At 45.7% G+C, this 25,109-nt stretch overlaps 1 protein-coding gene and 1 pseudogene across 1 annotated transcript in view; both read right to left on the bottom strand.

Annotated features, from left to right (window-relative positions):
* Positions 1 to 25,109, bottom strand: part of HDAC1 (histone deacetylase 1) — a 43,884-nt gene that overhangs the window by 2,987 nt on the left and 15,788 nt on the right. Inside the window, exons 3-8 of the mRNA XM_012440920.3 lie at positions 14,951 to 15,068; positions 6,667 to 6,741; positions 3,306 to 3,444; positions 2,706 to 2,847; positions 1,573 to 1,665; positions 48 to 156 (exon numbers count right to left, since the gene is read on the bottom strand). Of these exons, the coding sequence (XP_012296343.1) occupies positions 48 to 156; positions 1,573 to 1,665; positions 2,706 to 2,847; positions 3,306 to 3,444; positions 6,667 to 6,741; positions 14,951 to 15,068 (676 nt within the window). The remainder of the gene's footprint in view (positions 1 to 47; positions 157 to 1,572; positions 1,666 to 2,705; positions 2,848 to 3,305; positions 3,445 to 6,666; positions 6,742 to 14,950; positions 15,069 to 25,109) is intronic.
* On the bottom strand, positions 6,748 to 14,941 carry LOC135269483 (beta-enolase-like; annotated as a pseudogene).

Below are 25,109 nucleotides of genomic sequence, written 5' to 3'. Positions count from 1 at the left end.
TACCAACCAGGACCCCGCCCACCCATTCTTGTGCTATCTGGTCTCACCTTTGATGGTCAGATTGAAGCAACCTAACCGATCCCCAGACAGGGAGTCTGAGCCACACTGTAAGACCACCGCACTAGGCTGGAACATCTCCATTACTTTGGACATGACCTAAAATGATAAATCCTGGTCACCACCAACCTCAAGAAAGCAATATGAGGTTTGGGATGGAAAGGCTGGGTGCAACACTTTCTCCCCCACTCCTACCTTTCCGCTCTCCCTCATGCTATATGGGTGAGAAAAGGGAGTACCAGGCTGGAGCTCTTGCTTCCCCACTTGGGATTTTAATTTTCCAATTTGAAAAGTTCTCTAAGACCCTTCTTAGTCTACTAACACTAAACCTAGAATGGCCTCCATTTCAGCTCCCTAAATCTCTTCTTCTATTGCCCAAGCTCTAGTGCCACTTCCTCCAGGAAGCCTTCCTGACCCTTAGCCAGATCTACTCTACTCATTCGGTCTTACAGACCTGGAGCCTTACATTATGAGCAAGCACTTTTGGTTTATCTTATTCTCACAACCAGAGTCTAACATTAATGAGACAGAAACCATAACTCACACTTCTGTAGCTCTTACTAAATACTAGGCACACAGTAGGCAGTCAGTGTTTGCTGAATGACTACCTGACCTTATTAGGTTAAACAGTTTCTTATTGCTTATAAGTGAAGATTTAACTCCTCAGCATGGCATTCAAGGCTCCCTTTGAAACACTGAGCCCAGCCTACACTTCCCACCACCTCCTTCAGCATGCCTCCCATACACCACACTGGCCTACGTGCTGCCACACTGGCATATCTGCACTTCTGCTGGTGCTGTTCCTTCTACTGAATGCTACCCTTACTGCTGTCACCTCCTTCTTCACATGGGTACCTTCTCATTTTTCAAAGTCCAGCTTAAACATCACCACCTCTGTGAAGTCATCCCTGACTACCATCCTGCCAGCCCAGGCAGGAGTCTGTCTCTCACTCCTCTGATCATCCCTCAAAAACACAGGCACTAGACCAGCCTGCTCATGGAACAGGCCAGATAGCCTTTCCAGAATCTCTGGATGGGCTGACTGGTGAAGGGCTTTCCCAGACAAAGCCAGTCTGCAAAGACGGGAGTAAGTCCCTAATTCTTCAAATGTGCAGACATCAGTGTAAGGCAATGAGGAACATGAAAAACCAAGGAGACATACCACTACCAAAAGAACACAATAATCTCCCAGTAGCCCAGAGAGACGGAGATACAAAAACAGTACTAACCATAGACTACTGGGTATGTGCCTGCCTTTCCCACCATAGTCCATGACGGCAAAGATCATGTCTTAGATACATTTGTATCCAGCAGAAGACCTGACCCATAGAAGGAACCAACAAATATGGATGTTTGTTCCCCTAACTGACTACACAGCAATCCAGGGTTCAAACACTTCTATCTCCCCACCAGCTTTAGTAAGGAGAGATTCCTGAGGTATCACGGGGGTGTTTTGCTCCCCTGCCCTAGACCAATCCCCTTTCTGTAGCCCAAGGAGTGCATAAAGCCACTTACCGGCTTGAAAATGGCCTCATAGGACTCGTCATCAATCCCATCTCGGAGTGGGTAGTTAACAGCATAATACTTGCCTTTGCCAGCCCCGATATCCTAATTAAGAAGGACATTAAAGTAAAACTGAAGGATGAAGCTTAAAGGAAGGTTAGGGATGCAGGCTGGAGGGATAAAGGAAGAGGTTCTAAGAGAGAGAAGCTAGGCCCATGATGTGGGCCAGGACAGAACAGGGGTACCTTGTGAGTACCATTCTCTTCACTCGCCAATCTAGCTCACATCTCTGGACATAGCATTAAGCCTACACCTAGGCTGAGAGCTGTTGATGGACGCAGAGATTGAATACCCTACCCTGTGGCATAAGATTTCTACCTTGGGATTGGATTAGGGCTGGCTGGCAGGTGGGCCACAGAAATAACAACCACCCTTGACAACCCTTTCCACTCCGGAGAGCCCTAATGCTCACTCCTCTTCCCCTGTGCTCCCTCTCTAGGGTGGTGTAGAGGGGGAGAGATAAGAAAGTCCTTCTAAGGAACCTCGAAATAGTGGATGTGCCTGTAATTCTAGCACTTTGGGAGGCCAAGGTGGGTGGATAACTTGAGGTCAGGAGTTCAAGACCAGCCTGGCCAACATGGTGAAAAGTCATCTCTACTAAAACTACAAAAATTAGCCAGGCATAGTGGCACGCACCTATAATCCCAGCTATTCTCAGGCTGAGGCACAAGAATCGCTTGCACCCAGGAGGCGGGAGGCAGAGGCTGCAGTGAGCCAAGATCACACCACTGCACTCCAGCCTGGGCAACAGAGCGAGACTCTGTCTCTAAAAACATTAAGAACATTTGAGATGGTCCTTCAGAGTCCTTATTCCTAGCCCCAAACTCAAGCCTTATGAGACATAAGAATAGTGCGATGCAACATAGGGTGGCCAGGAGGGAAGTACAGTGAGTTAGGAGACCCCTCTCCTTTCTCTGACCCTTCATGTCCCATCATTCCCTTCCTTAGGCAAGTGCCTCAGATTGGGACATGGTATTGTGAATGGCAGAAGAGGCAGGAAGCAGTTTTTAGTGGCACGACATAGGAGAGAGAAGTAGAGCTGGCAGCTGAGGGTGAGCTGGTTGGCTCCTAAAGGGATTTCTCACCCGTAGGTCCCCAGTTCCTGGGAAGTACTCTCCATACTTATGAAAGGACACAGTCATGACCCGGTCTGTGGTATAGAAGGCCTCTTCCACACCGTCGCCATGGTGAATATCAATGTCAATATACAGCACCCTCTGGTGATACCTAGGATCAGAAGGGGGTCAGGGGTCTGGGGGCTCTTTGGGAATGGGACGCGCCAAGGGCGCCAGGTCCCAGCTTACCGGGCTGGCTGCCTCCCTCAGGTATCTCTAAGCACCAGAGACGTGGAAACTGGCTGAAGGAAGGTGGAAGAGCGGCCGGGTGTCTCCAGAGGCCTGACCAAGCCGACCAAGTCCAATCTTCCTACTCTACAGCCAGGGTCAACTCCAGCCACACAGGGACACTCTGGAGGCAGGATCTGAGCAGCACCTGCCCCTGATCATGCCGTGGCTCAGATCAAACCAAGACCCCGTTAAGGAGATGATGGCCAGAGACACTCACCAATCACATCCTAGCCAGCACATTGGTAGGAAAAGCAAACTAGGGAGTCAAGCCCAGGGGGAGAGGGAAATGGGAACCTGGCCTAAGGTGCTCCTCCAAGAGACAAGGCCAGGCAGGCATACTTTAGCAGTTCCAGGATGGCCAAGACAATATCATTGACGTAACAGAAGCCAGATGCCTCGGACTTCTTTGCATGATGCAGGCCCCCAGCCCAATTCACAGCGATGTCCGTCTGCTGCTTATTAAGTTTCACAGCACTTGCTGGGCATGGAAAGAGAGGACATAAGCCCGTTACTAAGCCACTCTCCCCTTCCTCCAGGTAGCCCAGGGAACCCAGTGAGAGGTAGGACCTGCCTAATCAACAGCTATATTGTACAATTCATAAATCAGTCCCCTCCCTCCCATTCTACTCCAGCAGGGAATAAACATGATACTGGTTACTCTTAAAAAACTATTTTCCAAACTGATGGTAGTAACCCATTAGCAGGCCTTAAAGCTGATTTAGTGGGTCATGACTTATCAAGAGGTGGGCCACAGAAATAACAACCACCCTTGACAACCCTTTCCACTCCGGAGAGCCCTAATGCTCACTCCTCTTCCCCTGTGCTCCCTCTCTAGGGTGGTGTAGAGGGGGAGAGATAAGAAAGTCCTTCTAAGGAACCTCGAAATAGTGGATGTGCCTGTAATTCTAGCACTTTGGGAGGCCAAGGTGGGTGGATAACTTGAGGTCAGGAGTTCAAGACCAGCCTGGCCAACATGGTGAAAAGTCATCTCTACTAAAACTAGGTAGAGATACTGTAGAATAATGAAATACTGTAGAATAAAAATAGCAGGGTAGGCCAGGCATGGTGGCTCACGCCTGTAATCCCAGCACTTTGGGAGGCCGAGGCAGGTAGATTGCCTGAGGTCAGGAGTTCGTGACTAGCCTGACCAACATAGTGAAACCCCATCTCTACTAAAAATACAAAAAATTAGCTGGGCATGGTGGTGGGTACCTATAATCCCAGCTACTCAGGAGGCTGAGGCAGGAGAATCACTTGAACCCAGGAGGTGGAGGTTGTGGTGAGCCGAGATTGCGCCATTGCACTCCAGCATGGGCAACAAGAGCAAGACTCCATCTCAAAAAAAAAAATCAGGGTAACAGTAAAGGTAACTGGTCTTTGGTAAAACTCTGGCTTCAGAGTAAGTGACTGTGTACATGCACGCCTATGTGTTATATGTATCCTGGATTGCATGTGTAACTTTATTTCTTACTGTGGCTTATGGTCAAGGAACTTCAAAAAAATACAAAAGATAGGCTGGGCGTAGTGGCATTCCAGCACTTTGGGAGGCCCAGGCGGGCAGATCACCTGAGGTCAAGAGTTTGAGATCAGCCTGGCCAACATGATAAAACCTTGTCTCTACTAAAAATACAAAAAAAATTAACTGGGCGTGGTGGCATGCCCCTGTAGTCCCAGATACTCAGGGAGGCTGAGGCAGGAGAATCACTTGAACCCAGGAGGCAGAGGTTGCAGTGAGCCAAGACTGTATCACTGCACTCCAACCTGGATGACAGAGGAAGACTCCATCTCAAAAAAAGAAAAAGAAAAAATACCAAAGATAGTTCCAGGACACTGGGTCAAACAGCATTAGCACAAATAGGTCCAAGAAGAAGTAAAAAAGAAATACACACTCATGTGTGCAAGTGCATTTGTAGTAGTGTTAGATGAAGTCTTGCTTTGTCCTCCAGGCTGGAGCGCAGTAGTGTGATCTCGGCTCACTGCAACCTCTGTCTCCCGGGTTCAAGTGATTCTCCTGCCTCAGCTTACCAAGTAGCTGGGATTACAGGCATGTGGCACCACACCTGGCTACTTTTTTTTTTTTTTTTTTTGAGACAGAGTCTCACTTTGTTGCCCAGGCTGGAGTGCAGTAGTGTGATCTCGGCTCACTGCAACCTCCACCTCTGGGGTTCAAGCAGTTCTTTTGCCTCAGCCTCCTGAGTAGCTGGGATTAGAGGTGTGTGCCACCATACCCGGCTAATTTTTGTATTTTTTAGTAGAGACAGGGTTTCACCATGTTAGTCAAGCTGGTCTCAAACTCCTGACCTCATGATCCGCCTGTCTTGGCCTCCCAAAGTGCTGGGATTACAGGCATGAGCCACCATGCCTGACAACTTTTGTATTTTTAGTAAAGACAGGGTTTCACCATGTTGACCAGGCTGGTCTCAAACTCCTGACCTCAGGCGATCCACCCGCCCCCCACCTCCCATAGCGCTGGAATTATAGGCATGAGCCACCATGTCCAGCTGCTGTGTTAATTTTAACAGCAATACAAGCATAGACTGATCCAAATGATCAAGAAGAGGGACAGATTATATCAACTCAAGTAGATCCACAACATGGAATAATCATAGAGCCGCAAGAAAGCAAGCTGTAGAAAACTATAGACAATTTCGTTAAGTAGGAAATGCAGGCATAAAACCATGTATCTGTGATATGTATATAACTCATTTTTGTAATATATAGATGTTCCTATGTGTTATACAGATATATATGCACACAAAAAAGAATGACCATACAAACACCAAAATGGTAACGGAGGTTATCCACCAACCCTGTGACTGTGGGTGACTTTGCTTTTTTCTGTGCAATTTTTCTTTGTTTTCTGTGATTATACTGGTGGGGCAGCAGGGGTGGATCACAGGGAAATAAATATTTGTTAAGAAAGGGTTTATCGTAATCCTACAGATAACCCAAAAGTTGCAAATGGAAGTGGGAGATATGTGGGGAGTATTTCTGACCTCTAAGGGTAATTACCATACTTTTTCATAGGACAGATTCACAGATGATGACACTTCCATTTTTATAGCACTTTGCAGTTCACAAATTGCTTTTATGTACTGCATCTCAACAACCCCAGGAGATTCTGCAGAGAACTCCTGTATATAAGATCTTTTAGTAGGAGAGGACAGTCAAGGACACCTGTCAGTACCATGTCAGAGATTGAACCTGGGCTGGGACTGAACCAGAAGGACATTTTAGAGACTTTTTAAACTTTTTTTTTTTTTTTTTTGAGACAGGGTCTTGCTCTGTTGCCCAGGCTAGAATAGAGTGTTGTGATCATGACTCATTGCAGGCTCAACCTACTGGGTTTAAGCCATTCTCCTACCTCAGCCTCCTGAGTAGCTGGGACTACAGGCACAAGCCACCATGCTCGACTAATTGTTTTTATTTATTTATTTTTTTTTTGGTAGAAACGAGGGTCTCACTATGTTGCCTAGGCTGGTCTTGAACTCTTAACCTCAAGTAATCCTCCTACCTCAGCCTCCCAAAGTGCTGGGATTACACATGTGAGACACTGCACCAGCCATTTTAGAGACTTAAGTAAAAACGCACAGGACCATTCTACATGGTTTCAGATTAGCCAACTAGGATAGCACCCTAAAAGGCAGACCTCACTAGAACAACCCAGTCTACCGCAGGGGAGAGGATGAATATTCCTTACCCACAGAACCACCAGTAGACAACTGACAGAACTCAAACAGGCCATCGAATACTGGACAGTCCTCACCAACGTTGACTTGAAAGAAATAAGCAAAAGGTTAGTTTCCACAATTTCCTTTAGTTTATGTATTATGACCTGATGGAAAAAAACATAGACTTTAAATTCAGGAGGCTTGGGTTTTAGTCCAGGCTCTAATACTTACTGACTATATGACTGCACCAAGTTGTTTAACATCTTTGAGCTTTCACCCATTATTATTTTTTTCTTTTTTAGAGCCAGGGGCTTGCTCTGTTGCCCAGGCTGGAGTGCACTGGCACAAACATGGTTCACTTACAGCAGACTTGACCTTGACCTCCTAGGCTCAAGTAATCCTTCCACCTCAGCCTCCTAAGTACCTTGAAACTACAGGTGCATGCTACTATATCCAGCTAATTTTTTTTTTTTTTGAGACGGAGTTTTACTCTTGTTGCCCAGTCTGAAGTGAAATGGCAAAATCTCAGCTCACTGCAAACTCCACCTCCCAGGTTCAAGCAATTCTCCTGACTCAGCCTCCCGAGTAGCTGGGATTACAAGCATGTGCCACAATGCCCAGCTAATTTTGTATTTTTAGTTGAGATGCAGTTTCTCCATGTTGGTCAGGCTGGTCTCAAACTTCTGACCTCTGGTGATCTGCCCATCTCAGCCTCCCTAAGTGCTGGGATTACAGGCGTGAGCCACCACGCCTGGCCTTTTTTTTTTTTTCTGGAGAGACATAGAGTCTCACTACATTCCCTAGGCCTCATGCAATCCTCTTGCCTTGGCCTCCCTATAGGTATGTGCCACCCCACCTGGTCTTAGCCCATTATCTATAAGAAGCAATAATGATATCCACCTCACTGACTGGTTAGAAAATTAACAAAAATCTAACATGGAGAAGCAGTTAGCAACTGGGAAAATGTTGGTTCGTTCCTTGAGGGAGAAAAATTTATCCTCTGGACCTCATGCCAGCTGACAAACAAGAGGGAAGGACAGAGACTCAGAAAACTATCGTTCACTGGGCACTTACAACAGGCCAGACACTGCACTACATGGCGTTCAATACCTGAGATCATCCATCTTCACACAAACTTCTGAGGTAAAATTTGGTCCCATCTTATACATAGGGAAACAGGGGCTGGTGCGGTGGCTCACACCTGTAATCCCAGCACTTTGGCAGGCTGAGGCAGGAGGATCACTTGAGGCCAGGAGTTCAAGATCAGCCTGGGCAACATGGCAAAACCCCATTCTATTAAAAATACAAAAATTAGCCAGGTGTAGTGGCAGGCACCTGTAATCCCAGCTACTTGGGAGGCTGAGGCAGAAGAACCACTCAAACCTGGGAGGCGGAGGTTGCAGTGAGCTGAGTATCACACCACTGCACTCCAGTCTGGGTGAGACAGAGACCCTGTCTCAAAAAAAAAAAAATAAGTAGGGAAACAGGTTCAGAGAGGTGAACTGTTAGTAAATGGCAGAAGCAGTATGCAGGCCTCAGGCTTTGGTTTGTCTTTTTTTTTCTTTTTTTTTTTTGAGACAGAGTTTCGCTCTTGTCGGTCTCCCAGGCTGCAGTGCAGTGGCGGGATCTCAGCTCACCGCAACCTCCACCCTCTGGTTTCTTTTTCTCTTTTTATTTGGTTGGCACCAGTGTTTATTTCAGGAAGCAGGTTTAGAAGACCTGGGTCTGTCCAGTGGAGTCCTGGAGCCTCCAGTTTCTCACTGGCCTTCGGGTTATGGAACTTGTGTCCAGCAAAGATAGCCTTGTCCCCAAGAGCCTCCTCGATCCTCATGAGTTGGCTGTATTTGGCCAGACACTCCAAGTGGCAGGGGGTGCCAGTCTTGATCTGTCCTGTGCATAGCCCCACAAAGTCAGCAATGAATGTGTCCTCAGTCTCCCCAGAGCGGTGGCTCACCATCACCCCCCAGCCATTAGACTGGGCCAGTTTGCACCCCTGGATTGATTTGGTCACTGAGCTGATCTGATTGACCTTCAGCAGCAGACAGCTGCAGGCCTTCTCAACAGCCTGGCCAATCCTCTTGGGGTTGGCGACTGGTCAGGTCACCCCCTACAATCTTAATGTCCACCCCCAAGAGGAACGAGGTCCAAGTGGCCCAGTCATCCTGGTCAAAGGGGTCCTCAATGGAGATCATGGGATAGTTCTTGATGAAGCTCTTATACAGCTCTCGAGCTTCTCCCCAGTGATGTGTCATGCGGGATCATCGCGTGACATGAAGTTAAGATCGTACTTCCCATTTAAACAGAACTCAGACGCTGCCACATCCATGCAAATCACCACCTTGTCTGGGTAACCCGCTGCCTGGATGGCCGTCTTCAGCAGCTCCAGGGACTCACTGTTCTCCAGGATGTTGGGTGCAAAGCCACCTTCATCACCCACATTGGTGGCATCCTTCCCATACTTGGCCTTGATGACCCCCTTAAGGTGGTGGTAGACCTCAGCACCAATGCGCATGGCTTCCTTGAAGAAGCTGGCTTCCACAGGCAGAATCATGCATTCCTGCATAGCCAGCTTGTTTACAGCATGGGAGCCCCCGATGATCATGTTGAAGGCTAGCGCTGGGAGTATGAGGTCAGGGTTCCCAGCAAAATCTGCAATGTGGCGGTACAGGGAGACCCCCTTCTCAGCTGCTCCCACCTTATACACAGCCAAGGACACACCCAGGATGGCACTGGCCCCAAACTTTTGACTTATTCTCGGTCTCATCCAGCTCGATCATAAATTTGTCAACCTTTTCTTGATCCACAACACTTAGTTTCTTTTCCAGCAGAGCAGGGCCTAGAGTCTTGTTGATGTGTTCCACAGCCTTCCAGACTCCCAGGTAGTGGGCTTTGTCTCCATCTCTTAGTTCCAGAGCTTCATAGATACCTGTGCCCCACTGGGAACAGCTGCTCAGAATCAGCCCTTGGCTGTGTGCAGGTCCGCCTCCACTGTGGGGTTGCCCCTGGAGTCCAGGATTTCCCGAATAAAGATTTTCTGCATGGCCATGGCTGGGATGTCTTTGCTGGAGGTTGGATGGAGATCTGAGGCTAGGTGGCAACTGGGACAGTGTCCCTGCCCTCCAGTTTCAAGTGATTCTCCTGCCTCAGCCTCCTGAGTAGCTGGGATTACAGGCACCCGCCACCATGCCTAGCTAATTTTTGTATTTTTAGTAGAGATGGGTTTCACCACGTTGGCCAGGCTGGTCTCGAACCCCTGACCCCGTGATCTACCTGCCTCGGCCTCCCAAAGTGTTAGTATTACAGGCATGAGCCACCGCACCCAACTGGTTTGTCTGTCTTAAAGTATCTGTGAAAATATCTGTCTGAAAATATACCCTGGCCCTTTTGCAAGTCCTTTCACATATCCAACCTCGTTTGATCCTCATAACAACTCTATGAGCTGGACAAGACAGATATCAACCCCACTGTGTGGAGGAACAAACAGATACCAAGAAGTTTAGTGATTTGCCCAAAGTTATAAAACCAGGCAGTAGCAGAACCAGAATCAGGGTCCAGGGGTCTTGACTCCCACAGTCCTATGTCTTACTCCTACATTCACAGTGACGACTGGAGTAAAGTTATTTTGGGCCTAATGGGGTGAAAGTACCAAGTAGTACATAATGTGGAAACATATGCAAATAATAAGGCAAATGAAATGAAAACAGGAAGGAAAGCACACCTGGAGGTTGTAGACTCCCAGACCTAGAGGAAACTTATAGCTCCAATCTCCTCTCACAGAAAACATAACTGCTGGCCAGGCACGGTGGCTCACACCTGTAATCCCAGCACTTTGGGAGGCCAAGGTGGACAAATCACTTGAGGTCAGGAGTTTGAGACCAGCCTGGCCAACATGGCGAAACCGCTTTTCTACTAAAAATACAAAAATTAGCCAGGCATGAGCCTGTAATCTCAGATACTCAGGAGGCTGAGGCAGGAGAACCACTTGAATCTGGGAGGCAGAGGTTGCAGTGAGCTGAGACCGCACCACTGCACTCCAGCCAGCCTAGGCAACAGAGCGAGACTCCATCTCAAAAAAAAAAAAAAAGAAAGAAAGAAAGAAAAGGTAACTGCTGAGACATCAATGAGCTACAGGAAGTCAGAGGCAGCTGTGGGGCTGCATACTTACTCTCTTGCCCAGCCTTCTACTGTACCCACTGTTATCAACAGGGGTTCCTAAAGTAGAGGAAGGAGCAGCCCTGGATGAGAGCAGAAGAGCCCAGTTTGGACTGTGCTGTAAAATCGCAAGACACAGTTGAAGCTCAAGATCTACATAACCACAAGAGTTACCAGCTTTGGTCTGCCTTGAACTTGGAGGGGGCCAAGATCAGGTGCTCTGAGGAAGTGCGGCTGCATGAGGGAGTATGCAGCGGGTGGCTCTCTTCCTCATTTCCTGGGTAAACACTGGGAGGCTGTGTAAATAAGAACTTTGGTCCCTGGGCCCAGGCTGTTTATCCATTGGCAACTGATTTCCCTCTCTGGCCACTTCCTCCGGGACAGAGTTTGGCCTGCTTGTGTTTCCAAAGCTTTGTTTATACTCTTATTTGGGATATGGAGCCCCATGGGAAGAAATGGGTGTTTTGGACATGAGAAAAAAACCGTATTTTTCTTCAGGTCCCAAACCAACATGTGACTCAAATGACCAGCCCATTTATTCCCAGTCAACAAGCTATGTGATTAGAGACGGAAAGGGGCAGATGGAAGAGCAGATACTCATGTGAGCTAATCTGTGAGGCTAGGGAGGACTTTTCTTTATTTTTTTTTTTTTTTGAGACAGAGTCTCAATCTGTCTCCCAGGCTGGAGTGCAGTGGTGTGATCTCCGCTCACTGCAACCTCCACCTCCCAGGTTCAAGTGATTCACCCACCTCAGCCTCCCAAAGTGCTGGGATTACAGTCGTGAGCCACTGCCCCCGACCTTAGGGAGGACTTTTCTATGGGTTTTCTCTCTTTCTGCTATAAACACTTTTCTCATTCTGACTACCTTTAGACTAAAGGGAAGCAATACTAGGTGAGAGGTGGAAGCAGTGGTAGGCAGAGAAGGCGGTAAAATGCTCATTGCAGAAAGAGATGTGGGGATTAAACACTAACCTCAGAATAGTGCTTATACCTTGGCCATGCTAGTAATAGTGTGGGGGGTTGTGGAGTAGGGGAGAAAGGGAATGTGGTCAAGGAAAGATGCCCAAGGGGGCATCAACTGTATTGATAATGTTTTCTTTCTTTCTTGTTTTTGAGATGGAGTCACCCTCTGTTGCCCAGGCTGGAGTGCAGTGGCACAGTCTTAACTCATTGCAACTCCCGCCTCCCAGGTTCAAGTGATTCTCCTGCCTCAGACTCCCGAGTAGCTGGGATTACAGGCATGTGCCACCATGCCTGGCTAATTTTGTATGTAGAGACAGGGTTTCATCATGTTGGCCAGGCTGGTCTTGAACTCCTAACCTCCTGATCCACCTGCCTCAGCCAAGTACTGGGATTACAGGCTTAAGTCACTGAGCCCAGCCGATAATGTCTTTTTCCTCAGGCTGGGCAGTGGGCACACTAATGTTCATTATATTACTTTTTATGCTTTTTGTGTGTGTCTAAGATATATTTTTTTCTTTTTCTTTTTTTTCTTTTTTTGAGATGGGGTCTTGCTCTGTCACCCAGCCTGGAGTACAGTGGCATGATCTTGGCTCACTGCAACCTCCGCCTCCCAGGTTAAGTGATTCTCATCCCTCAGCCTCCCGAGTAGATGCAATTACAGCCATATGCCACCACACACAGTTAATTTTTGTATTTTTAGTAGAGGTAGGGTATCGCCATGCTGGCCAGGCTGGTCTCAAATTCCTAGCCTCAAGTGATCCACTGGCCTCAGCCTCCCAAAGTGCTGGGATTACAGGCATGAGCCACCGTGCCTGGCCTATGTGTCTAAAATATTTTATATGCACTATATTTTTAAAAACTCTAGGACTGGGGGACTAGAGTTCCATTCTGCATTCTATCACCACCTTGCTGTGTGCCTGGAAAAGTTTACATGTTTATAAAATGGATGAGAATGTCTCTCAATTTTCTACCAATCCTTTTTATCATATTTTTACCATAAGCCCCCTAAATGCATTTACTTGTGTTCCCATTTTCACTTGCTAAATATTAGGTCAGAACTTCTGATCAAGGCTGTCAAAGTGACCAGAAAGGGTTTATTACATTTCAGCCACGAGCAAGGAAACCTGACTTACTTGGTCTTATCAGAAGTATAACTTCCTAGGTTAGGTGTGTGGGATGGGGTGTGTGTGTTGCTGTTGTTGTTTTCTTTTTTTTTCTTTGAGATAAGTTAGTTCTTGCTATGTTGCCCAGGCTGGAGTATGGTGGCGAGATGAGACCATACTTCAATGCAGCTTTGAACTGGGCTCAAGGGATCCTCTTGCCTCAGGCTCCTGAGTAGCCAGAATCATAGGCATGTGCCACCATGGTCTCAAACATCCAACCCCAGGTGATCCGCCCGCCTTGGCCTCCCAAAGTGCTGGGATTACAGGTATGAGCCACTGCGCCCGGCCAGACTGAATTTTTTAATGTACAACTTTAGAATGCTGGATTCAGAAAAACTGGAGCACCAGAGCAGAACCTGCACACTCCTAAGGGTATAATATTTTGTCTGCCTTGATAAGTCTGTAAATAACAAAAATAAGTTATAATAGCAAAAGCTACTATTCATTGAGGGTAGATACTTCAAATACATTATCTTCACTTATCCCCCCATCCTTGATTATTATTGTCTTTTTTTTAATTTTTTTGGTCTCACTCTGTTGCCAGGCTGGAGTGCAGTGATATAATCATGGCTCACTGCAGCCTTGACCTTCCAGGCTCAACAGATCCTCCCTCTTCAGCTTCCTGAGTAGCGGGAACCACAGGTGTGTACCACCATGCCCAGCCAATTTTTTTACTTTTATAGAGATGGGGGTCTCACTATGTTGCCCAGGCTGGTCTCAAACTCCTGTCCGGGCTCAAGCAATCCTCTCACCTTGGCTTCCCAAAGGGCTAGGATTACAGCCATGAACCATTGTGCCTGGCCTGTCTTCCTCTTAAAGAGGGAAAATAACACCAGAGGGTTTAGGAGACCAAGGATTCAAACTAAGACATTAAAGGTCATTTTCTTACTTTAATACCAAGCTGCTCCTCTAGTAAGAGCCCACCCTCCTGTGAGTAGAGCCTGATCCTTGGCCTAAATGGGTTAAGGAAACCTCTAAAGCTATCTATAGGAAAAGCATGAATTTGTCTCATCTTGGAGGGAAATAAGATCCTGCAATTCAGAGAGCAAACACCTCACTCACAGCGGCTGGCAGCTCCTCGAGTTGTTGGTAGCAAAGAAGCTTAATGCTTCAAGGAAAGTCTCTGTGGTTCTGTCATCAATAGCACTGTACAGTTATTATAACTAATAAATAACTTTCTTCCTTGGGAATAAGACTACCTTGTGGTCAGCAGCAATAAACAAGTGCCGAATATTTTCTGACACAACATAAGCTGTTATAAGTTAATCAAAACTTCTTCTAGGACAATGCTGTTACACTATATGAAGTCTTAGGTGCTAAGAGATAATTTCTAAAATAACATAAGGGGGAAGTCACGTATGATAATTTTGTGCCGAACTTGAACAATTTTTTTTTCCCTATAGCTAAAATAATCCCCATGATTCCTACAAACTAAGTGTGGCTTCTAAGATGGGACCTGTTCTTAAGTTTCAAGTCTAAGGGGTCAGGAGCAGGATGAACTCATCTCAAAGACTACACTGCCTAGAATCTGTCCTGAGTGGCCTCTAAATTCTCAACTAATACCCACAAAGTCAAAACAGTTACAGTTGGACAGAAATGAGAGATCATGTGGCCCAGCCCACTTTACAAAAGAAGAATCTGAGGGGAAGTGACTTGCCCAGTCAGCTGAGAGTTAGAGTTAAATTTTACTGTATCTATTGTCTCCCCGTCCCAGGTCAGTGCTTTTTCCACTACAATAATTACAGTACTCTTGGGACAGTGTTGTGAACATAATCAGAAAAAGTCCTACCTCTATCATTTACAATGAGGAAACATGAGAAACCAGACTTTCAAATGAAACAAGGAGGTATAATATATAGATATATAAAAGAAAAACCAAACTTGAAGGGAAAAAGCACTCTGGCACCTTTGGGAGGCAGGGGAAATCATGTGTCCACTGAAAGGGAGGCTCAAGGACAGGAGAGCGGGCCTCTGCAGTGGAAAGGGAGATGCAACTGGGGGCTTGAGAGTGTGGAGGGAACAGAATGGACTTACATCTCTGCATCTGCTTGCTGTACTCGGACATGTTATCTGGACGGATGGAGCGCAAGAATTTAATGTAGTCATCACTGTGGTACTTGGTCATCTCCTCGGCATTGGCTTTGTGAGGGCGCTAGAGGGCAGAAGGGAGAAAGGGCAAGTTAGTTTTGATCATTGCCAGTCCACTTAATCTAGTCTGAACATTTATATTTCTGCCCAGCATGGAGCTAGCTGCTATAAAGAATAAAAAGAAATAACTGATTAGATTCAGGCCTCAAGAAATTTACTATCTAACTAGGCAAACAAGATGTATCAGAAGACCTAGAGCAGCTCAAGCTCTATCACTTAGGCAAGTTCTTGCCTCTTGAGCCTCCATTTCCTTATTTACTAAACAGGGACAACATGGACCACACAGGGAAGTTGTGAGAATTGGATGAGATTGTTAAATCTCTTTGTAAACTGCAAAGTGTTTTACAAAATTATTACTTTTTTTTTTTGAGACAGAGTCTCACTCTGTCACCTAGACTGGAGTGTTGGAGTGCTATAACATGATCTCAGCTCACTGCAACCTCTGCCTCCCGGGTTCAAGCAATTCTCCTGCCTCAGCCTCCTGAACAGTTGAGATTACAGGCGCCCACCACCACGCCCAGCTAATTTTTGTATTTTTATTAGAGATAGGGTTTTGCAATGTTGGTCAGGATGGTCTCGAACTCTTGACCTCAGGTGATCCGCCCTCCTCAGCCTCCCAAAGTGCTGGGATTACAGGCCTAAGCCATGGCGCCCAGCCCACAGAATTATTCCTTTTTATTATTAAATATTATATAAAGGCCAGGCACGGTGGCTCACACCTATAATCCCAGCACTTTGGGAGGCCGAGGCAGGCAGATCATGAAGTCAAAAGATCGAGACCATCCTGGCCAACATGGTAAAACCCCGTCTCTACTAAAAACACAAAAAATTAACGGGGCATGGTGGCGTGCGCCTGCAATCCCAGGTACTCGGGAAGCTGAGGCAGGAGGATCACTTGAGGCAGAGGTTGCAGTGAGCCAAGATCGCGCCACTGCACTCCAGCCTGGCGACAGAACGAGACTGGGTCTCAAAATAAATAAATATTATATAAAATTATGGACAGGCCAGGCGTGGTGGCTCATGCCTGTAATCCAAGCACTTTGGACGCCAAGGTGGGCAGATCACCTGAGGTCGGGAGTTCAAGACCAGCCTGACCAACATGGTGAAACCCTGTCTTTTAAAAAAAAAAAAAAATTATGGACAAAATGGCTCCAAGAGTTCACAAATAAAGGGTATCTAGTGACAACTGAAACAGACGAGAAATCCTTTATAAGTCATCACATCAACAATTTTGATCACATCCTTCCCACTGACACTTCTCTGACCTGATAATTTCCTGATAATATCCCAACATTCTGACTCCTCCTTCCTACTTTTAAAAATTCTCTTCTTTTCCTCCCATCCCTTAAAGGTAGGTCTTCTTCAAAGATGACCCTCTGCCTCTCTAATTATCAATACAATAAAAGTCCTTACTTAATGTCATCCACAGGTTCTTGGAAATTGTGACTGTAAGTAAAACAATGTATAAAGAAACCAGTTTTACCATAGGCTAATTAATATAAACAAGAACTTAAACTCCTACAGCATATTTCTGTCACAAAAACATCGCTAAACTTCTAAATAAAGACCCAAAACACTTTGAACATTAAACCCTGAAATAAATGTGAACTATACATATATTTAAGAAAGATTTATAAAAATAAGAAAGATCATTATTGGGCTGGGTGCAGTGGCTCATGCCTATAATCCTAGTACTTCAGGAGGCTGAGGCAGGTGGATCACTTGAACCCAGGATGAGACCAGCCTGGGTAACATGATGAAACCCTGTCTCTACAAAAATATAAAAAATTAGCCAGCTGTGATGGCACTTGCCTATAGTCCCAGCTACTCAGGAGGCTAAGGTGGGAGGATCACCTGAGACCAGGGATGCCAAGGCTACAGTGAGCTGTGATCTTGCCACTGCACTCCAGCCTGGGCAACAGAGCAAGATCTCGTCTCAAAAAAATATATACATTATTATTTACCCAATTTTTGGTGAATCAGTGAGTGATGACAGTTGTCATGGTGGTGAGTTAAATCAAGTAATAAATGTATGCAAAGTGAAAATTGCAAGGAGTACCTTCTGCCATCATGCAGTTCAAAAACGAACAATAACAAACATGGCAGGCTCAATGAGTGTCTTTGTATCACATCTTTCATTGTTGTGCATCTGTATGATTACTGTCTACTTTATGAATTTTCATTTGACAATCTTTGGATTTCAAGGGTGGCCAGAGCCTGTCCCTGCAGCACAGCACAAGAAACCAACCTTGGACAGGATGCCATTCCATCACAGGGTGCTCTCACACCCACATCCATCCACGCTTGTGCAGACTAGGGCCAGGGAAACATGCCAATTCACCTCACGTGCACATCTTTGGGATGTGGGGGGAAACTGGAGTACCCGGAGAAAACCTACATAGACATGGGGAGAATGTGCAAACACCACACAGATAGTGGCCACGCCAGGAATCAGTTATTTTTCTCCTCAACATTATAATTAAATGATGCTGAGTTAAGTGATATTTCGAGAACCTGCAGTATCTTCTGTAGTTTATAAAGTATTTTCAACACACAGCCAACATTTATTGTTTTCTCTCTGACAGTCACTGTTCCAGGCACTTTAAATGCTATCTCATATGATTCTCACAACAACCTTTTAAAGATCTAAGCCCTGGAGGATCACTTGAGCCTAGGACTTCCATGGTAGCCTGGACAACATAGTGAGATCCTGTCTTTTTCTTTTTTAAAAAATAATTATGGGGCCAGGCGCAGTGGCTCACACTTGTAATCCCAGCACTTTGGGAGGTGGAGGTTGCAGTGAGCTGAGATTGCGCCATTGTACTCTAGCCTGGGTGACAGAGCAAGACTCTCTCTCAAAAAAAAAAAAAAAAAAAAAAGGCCACTAAGAAAAGGACCACTTTTATTTTGTTGTTGCCACAAAAAGAAAAAAAAGAAAGAAAAGAAAAGGATCACTCTAAGCCCAGGAATCCATGCAGTTGCACGGGTCACATGACCCTGTAGTCAACCCTGAAATTAGAGGCGGGCAGATGACCTGAGGACTGAGACCACCCTGGCCAACATAGTGAAACCCCATCTCTACCAAAAATACAAAAATTAGCGGAGCATGGTGGTGGGCGCTTGTAATCCCAGCTATTTAGGAGGCTGAGGCAGGAGAATCGCTTGAACTCGGGAGGCAGAGGTTGCAGTGAGCCAAGACAGTGCCACTGCGTTCCAGCCTGGGCAACAAAGCAAGACTCCATCTCAATAAATAAATTAATTAAATTAAATAAAAATAAAATTTAAAAAATTATCAGGCAACCTCTCTGAGCCAGAATAGGTTCAGACTCCCAAGTTTTTCAACTCTGAAAAACAAAACAAAACAAAACAAAGAAATACTTTTAAAGTTTATGGCCAGGTACGGTGGCTCACGCCTGTAATTCCAGCATTTTGAGAGGCCAAGGCGGAAGAACTGCTTGAGGCCAGGAGTTCGAGACCAGCCCGGCCAACATGGTGAAATCCCATCTCCGCAAAAAATACAAAAATTAGCCAGGTATGGTGGCAGGCTACTGTAATTCCAGCTTCTCAGGAGGCTGTGCCATTAGAATCAGCAGGCAGAGGGTGCAGTGAGTCCACATGGTGCCACTGTACACCAGCCTGGGCGACACAGCAAGACTCTGTCTCAAAAAAAAAAAAAGTCCATGGCTGGGCACAGTGGCTCATGCCTGTAATCTCAGCACTTTGGGAGGCCGGATGGGGCAGATCACTTGAGGTCAGGAGTTTGAGACCAGCCTGGCCAAAATGGGGAAACCCCATCTCTACTAAAAATACAAAAAATTAGTCAGGTATGGTGGCAGGCATCTGTAATCCCAGCTACCCAGGAGGCTGAGGCAGGAGAATCTCTTGAATCCAGGAGATGGAAGTTGCAGTGAGCCGAGATCACACTACTGCACTCCAGCCTGGGCAAGAGTGAAACTCCATCTCAAAAAAAAAAAAGTTCACACTATTATTATCCTCATTTTGCAGGGAGGAAACTACAGAAGAGAGATGTTAAGTAACTTCCCTGGGGTTACACAGCTGGTAAACTAGAAGGAATCCAGAGATCTGGCTCCAGGTACTTCGACTCTCATTTAATCCTCACTTAATTTAATGAGGAATATAAGACTGAACAACAGATACTGTTTTATCAAAAACAGCCGGCCAGGTGCAGTGGCTGATGCCTGTAATCCTAGCACTTTGGGAGGCTGAGGCACGTGGATCACAAGGTCAGGAGTTCAAAACCAGCCTGGCCAAGATGGTGAAACCCCGTCGCTACTAAAAATACAAAAATATTAGCCAGGCATGGTGGCAGGTGCCTGTAATCCCAGCTACTTGGGAGGCTGAGGCAGGAGAATTACTTGAAACCAGAAGGCGGAGGTTGCAGTGAGCCGAGATCGCACCACTGCACTACAGCCTGGGTGACGGAGCGAGACTCCATGTCAGAAACAAACAAACAGCCATAGTGAAGCCAGGTGCAGTGGCATGCACCGTAGTCGCAGCTGCTCAGGAGTCTAAGATGTAAGGATTTGGCTGGGTGTGGTGGCTCACGCCTGTAATCCCAGCACTTTGGGAGGCCGAGGCGGGGGGGATCACCTTAGGTCAGGAGTTCGAGACCAGCATGACCAACATGGTGAAACCCCATCTCTACTAAAAGTACAAAAATTAGCTGGTGTGGTGGCGTACACCTGTAATCCCAGCTACTCAGGAGGCTAAGACAGGAGAATTGCTTGAGCCCGGGAGGCAGAAGTTGCAGTGAGCCGAGATTGCGTCACTGCACCCCAGCCTGGGCGAGACTCTGCCTCAAAAAAAAAAAAAAAGAAGATGTTAAGGATCACTTAAGCCCAGGAGTTCAAGGCCAGCCTGGGCAAATACATAGCAAGACTCTATCTCTAAAAAAGGCAAATCAAAACACCCACAGTGAAAGAAAAAAGATTTGGTTCCAAATATCAAGTTGTTTTTACTATACTAAGCCCTTTACTTTCTTCCTAATGTCATCAAAACTCTGGTCTGGCCATCCCTTCTGCACAGATGACTGCACAAACTCCATTTTGATCTTTGTTCTGAGCTCCAGATTGACAGTTCCAATAGCTTCTCAGTCTGCTCCACCCACAAATCCTAAAGGCACTTCAAATTCAACTGGACTCAACAATCTGTTGTTGGGAGCCTAGAAGCACTCATATTCCACTTACCTTCCAAAAGTTCTCTTTCAGTATTTCTGTTAATGATACCAACGTCCACTCAGGCTGAAAACCTGTCACTTTAAACTCTGCCCCTTTTTGCCTCCCTGTTTCAATCCATCGCCAGTCTCTCTCATTATGCCTCCATAATCCTGACTGCATCTACTACCCTACTTTTCCTATGCTCCTGTTCCCCAGGTTTCCTATTCTCAGCACCAACCACCTAGTTGTTCAAGATCAAAGCCAGGGTATCACCTTTTTTTTTTTTTTTTTGAGACAGAGTCTTGCTAAAGTAGCTGGGATTACAGGCACTGGCCACCATGCCCAGCTAATTTTTGTATTTTTAGTAGAGACAGGGTTTCACCATGGTGGCCAGGCTGGTCTCAAACTCCTGACCTCAGGTAATCTGCCGGCCTCAGCCTCCCAAAGTGCTGAGACCACAGGCATGAGCCACCACATCCGGTCTGGGGTATCACCTTTGAGTCTTCTTTTTTCTATCTAGTACATTCAACCTCTCTTGAAACTACCATTTGTATCTGTCAAATATGTATACTTCCATTCCTGGCTACCACTTTTTTTGACTTGGATTCTGACAACAATCTCCTAACTGGTATCCTAACCTCCCTCTTCACCATTGTTAATTTATATTCAATACTACAGGCAGAGTTTTCCGTCTTTTTCTAAACTTTCTTTTTTTGTTTGAGACGGAGTCTTGCTCTGTTGCCCAGGCTGAAGTGCAGTGGTGCAATCTCAGCTCACTGTAACCTGCACCTCCTGGTTTCAAGTGATTCTCCTGCCTCAGTCTTCTGAGTAGCTAGGATTACAGGCATGCACCACCACGCCCAGCTAATTTTTATATTTTTAGTAGAGACAGGGTTTCAACCATGTTGGCCAGGCTGGTCTCGAACTCCCGACCCCAGATGATCTGCCCATCTTGGCCTCCCAAAGCGCTGGAATTACAGGTGTGAGCCACAGCACCCAGTCTTTTTCTTTTTTTTACTTAGAGACAGGATCTCCCTATGTTGCCCAGCTGGTCTCAACTCCTGGGCTCAAGTGATCCTCTTGCCTCAGCCTTGCTAGTAGCTGGGATTACAAGCATGTGTCACTGTGCCTCGTGTAGAGCTATCAGTCTTAAAATGCAAACTGAATCATGTCACTTCCCTCTAAAAACACTTCAAAGGCTTCGTTACTCAAAATATCAAGTTCAAACTCTTAAACCTGGCTTGGAAAGCCAGAATAATCTGCTTCCTGCTCACCTCTCTTACACTCCTCTAAATATTTTATGCTCTATCCCAGGAAACACCAAACAGAAAGCACTCATACGGGCCAGTTTAGCTAACTTGGTGCTTAAAACAAACAAACAAAACACTGGTGAGCAGAGGACAGCCTTTATTTACATAACTGTAGGTGATGACTGCCATGAGGGAATTTGGGCCCAACTGCCAGATCCTTTCTAGACAAATTTCATTTTTTAAAGGTTGGCCACTAACATAAAGTCCTTAAAATACTTTGTGAGTTAAATAAAACATGTTTGAGAGGCTGAATTTGTCTCATTCACTGTGCCAATCTGCCAAGCACCATTTTGCTTGCAGTTTTCCAAGGGCAATCTCTCTCACCTTTAGGCCTTTATACATGCTATGACCTAGAACACAGTTCTCTTCACACCCTCTACTCAACCTTTAGGTTGCAAATGAAAAGTTAAGCCAGGCACACACTTGTAGTCTCAACTACTTGTGAGGCTGAGGCAGGAGAATCACTTGAGCACAGGAGTTTGAGGCTATAGTGCATTATAATCTCACCTATGAATAGCCGCTGCATTCCAGCCTGGGCAATATAGCAAGGCTGTCTTTTTTTTCCGTTGAGATTCACTCTGTTGCCCAGGCTGGAGTACAGTGGAGCAGTCTCAGCTCACTGCAATCTCTGCCTCCCAGGTTCAAGCGATTCTCCTGCCTCAGCCTCCTGAGTAGTTAGGATTACAGATGCCCACCACCATGCCCAACTAATTTTTGTATTTTTAGTAGAGACAAGGTTTCACCATGTTGGCCAGGTTGGTCTCAAACTCCTGGCCTCAGGTGATCCACCTGCTTAGGCCTCCCAAAGTGCTGGGATTACACGCGTGAGCCACTGCGCCTAGCCAAAGCTGTTTCTTAAAAGAGAGAGAGAAGAAAAGCTGCTTCCCCCAAAAAGCTGTCCTTGACCTCTCCGAATCTGTTAAATAACTCTGAAATGCTACCCTGAGAAGGCTGTACTTCTCTTATCATTACACTCACCAAACTGCATAGAAATTACATGTTTGGTTGGCCTACTCTGGGAGGCCAGGAGCAGGTTCTATCTATATTTGAAGCAACATGCATGGTGCCTAGCATATAGCAGCTGCTCAATGAATAACTGTTGACCTAACACATTAACTCTTGGCCAGGCGTGGTGGCTCATGCCTGTAATCCTAACACTTTGGGAGGCCAAGCGAGGCAGACTGCTTGAGCCCAGGAGTTTGAGAACAACTTGGGCAACAAGGTGAAACCCCATCTCTACAAAAAGTACAAAAATTAGCAGGTATAGTAGCACACACTGCAGCCCCAGCTACTCAGGAAGCTGAGGTGGGAGGATCACTTGAGCCCAGGAGGGTGAGGCTGCAGTGCACTGTGATCACATCACTGCACTCCAGCCTGGATAACAGAGCAAGATCCTGTCTCAAAAAATAAACAAAACAAAACAAAACCCACACATAAATTAAATCTCGCTCGGAGTATTCTTGGCCTCCTAATTGGTCCTATTTATATTGAGCCTTATTATCTTCCATCTTCCATACTGGTATCACAAAATCTTTAAAAGTTAATGTACTGCTCTCATTCAATGACACCCTGTTGACAAAGTAAAGATTCTAAACTCCTTGATACAGCAATCAAAAAACTTCACAAGGTTCCTTTCCCAATTTAATCGTCCCTGCTCTCTTTTATAAATATTATACTCCAAACAACTCTTCCTTAAGCTCTAGAGAGCTATAGAGCTTTTCAACAGGTCTATGCTCATGTTCTTCCTATTATTTGAAATTCATCCCTTATGCCAAATCTCTGAAGAAAAGAGCTCATCTGAAATGCCACCTCTTTTCTTTTGTTTTTTAGTTTTTGGTTTTTTTTTTTGGGATGGAGTCTCCCTCTGTCACCTAGGCTGGAGTGCAGTGGCGCGATCTTGGCTCACTGTAAGATCTGCCTCGAGGGTTCAAGCGATTCTCCTGCCTCAGCCTCCTGAGTAGCTGGGATTACAGGCGTGTACCAACATACCTGGCTAATTTTTGTATTTTTAGTAGAGACGGAGTTTCACCATGTTGGTCAGAGTGGTCTCAAACTCCTGACCTTGTGATCTGCCCGCCTTGGCCTCCCAAAATGCTAAGATTTCAGGCGTGAGCCACTGGACCTGGCCTCAAATGCCACTTCTTTTACAAAATAAAAGCAAATCACCTTCTAACAACCCATCTTCACAGGAGGATTCAAAGTTCTAAAGAATGTAGCAGTGCCCCCTTATCCTCAGTTTTGGTTTCTACAGTTTCTATATATTTCTACAATTGCTGTCCAAAAATATTACACAAAAAATGCCAGAAATAAACAATTCATAAGTTTCAAACTGTGAGCCATTCATGATGAAATTTTATAACATCCAGCTCCGTCCCCTGGGTGTGAATCATCCCTTTAACTGGCATATCCACACTGTATACTACCCACCTGTGAGTCACTTAGTAGCCCTCTCAGTAATCAGATAATTATCAAGGTATCACAGTGTTTGTGTTCAAGAAACCCTTATTTTACTTAGTTATGTCCACAAAGTACAAGAGTAGTGATGTTGGCAATTTTGATATGCCAAAGAGAAGCTGTACTGTGCTTCCTTTACGTGAAAAGGCTAAAGTTCTCAACATAATAAGGAAAGAAAAAAATTCTGTGCTGAAGTTGCTCAGATCTACAGTAGGAATGAATCTTCTTTTTTTTTTTTTTGAGAAGGAATTTCACTATTGTTGCCCAGACTGGAGTGTAATGGGCGATCTCAGCTCACTGCAACCTCCACCTCCTAGGTTCAAGCGATTCTTCTGTCTCAGCCTCCTGAGTAGCTAGGACTACAGGCATGTGCCACCATGCCTGGCTAATTTTGTAATTTTAGTAGAGACGGGGTTTCACCATGTTAGTCAGGCTGGTCTCAAACTCCTGACCTCAGGTGACCCACCCGCCTTGGCCTCACAAAGTGCTGGGATTACAGGCGTAAGCCACCACGCCCAGCCAGGAATGAATCTTCCATGCATGAAACTATAAACAGTTTATTGTTATAATTGCCCTAGTTTATTATTAGTTGTGGTTGTTAATTTCTTACTGTATCTAATTTATAAATTAAGTTTTATCAGAGGTACATATGTATAGGAAAAAATATAACATAGATAGGCTACAGTACTATTCATGGTTTCAGGCATCCACTGGGGGTCCTAGAAAGTATCCCCCCTCGGCTGGTGTGGTGGCTCACGCCTGTAATCTCAGCACTTTGGGAGGCCAAGGCGGGCAGATCACCTGAGGTCAGGAGTTCAAGACCAGCCTGGCCAACATGGTGAAACCCTGTCTTAAAAAAAAAAGAAAGTATCCCCCCTCAGAAAAGAGTGGACTACTGCATGACCCCACAGTCAAAAATCACAAAATATACAGGAAATACAGTCCAGGAGTGAGATCCTACAGAAACAACAAACAGCAGAATCAGATCTACATAGATCTTGGTGAATTAGTGAAACGCATAACAAAATCACAATTAAATTAAAAAGAAGTGCTACTCAGGAGACTGAGGAGGATTACTTGAGTCCAGGAGTTTGAGGCTACAGT

This window comes from Aotus nancymaae, unplaced genomic scaffold (genome assembly GCF_030222135.1).
Source record: "Aotus nancymaae isolate 86718 unplaced genomic scaffold, 86718_ANA_hifiasm-v0.15.2.pri h1tg000053l, whole genome shotgun sequence".
NCBI classification, from domain to species: domain Eukaryota; kingdom Metazoa; phylum Chordata; class Mammalia; order Primates; family Aotidae; genus Aotus; species Aotus nancymaae.
Note: the sequence above shows the minus strand (reverse complement) of the source record. Positions and strands in the feature narration are given on the sequence as shown.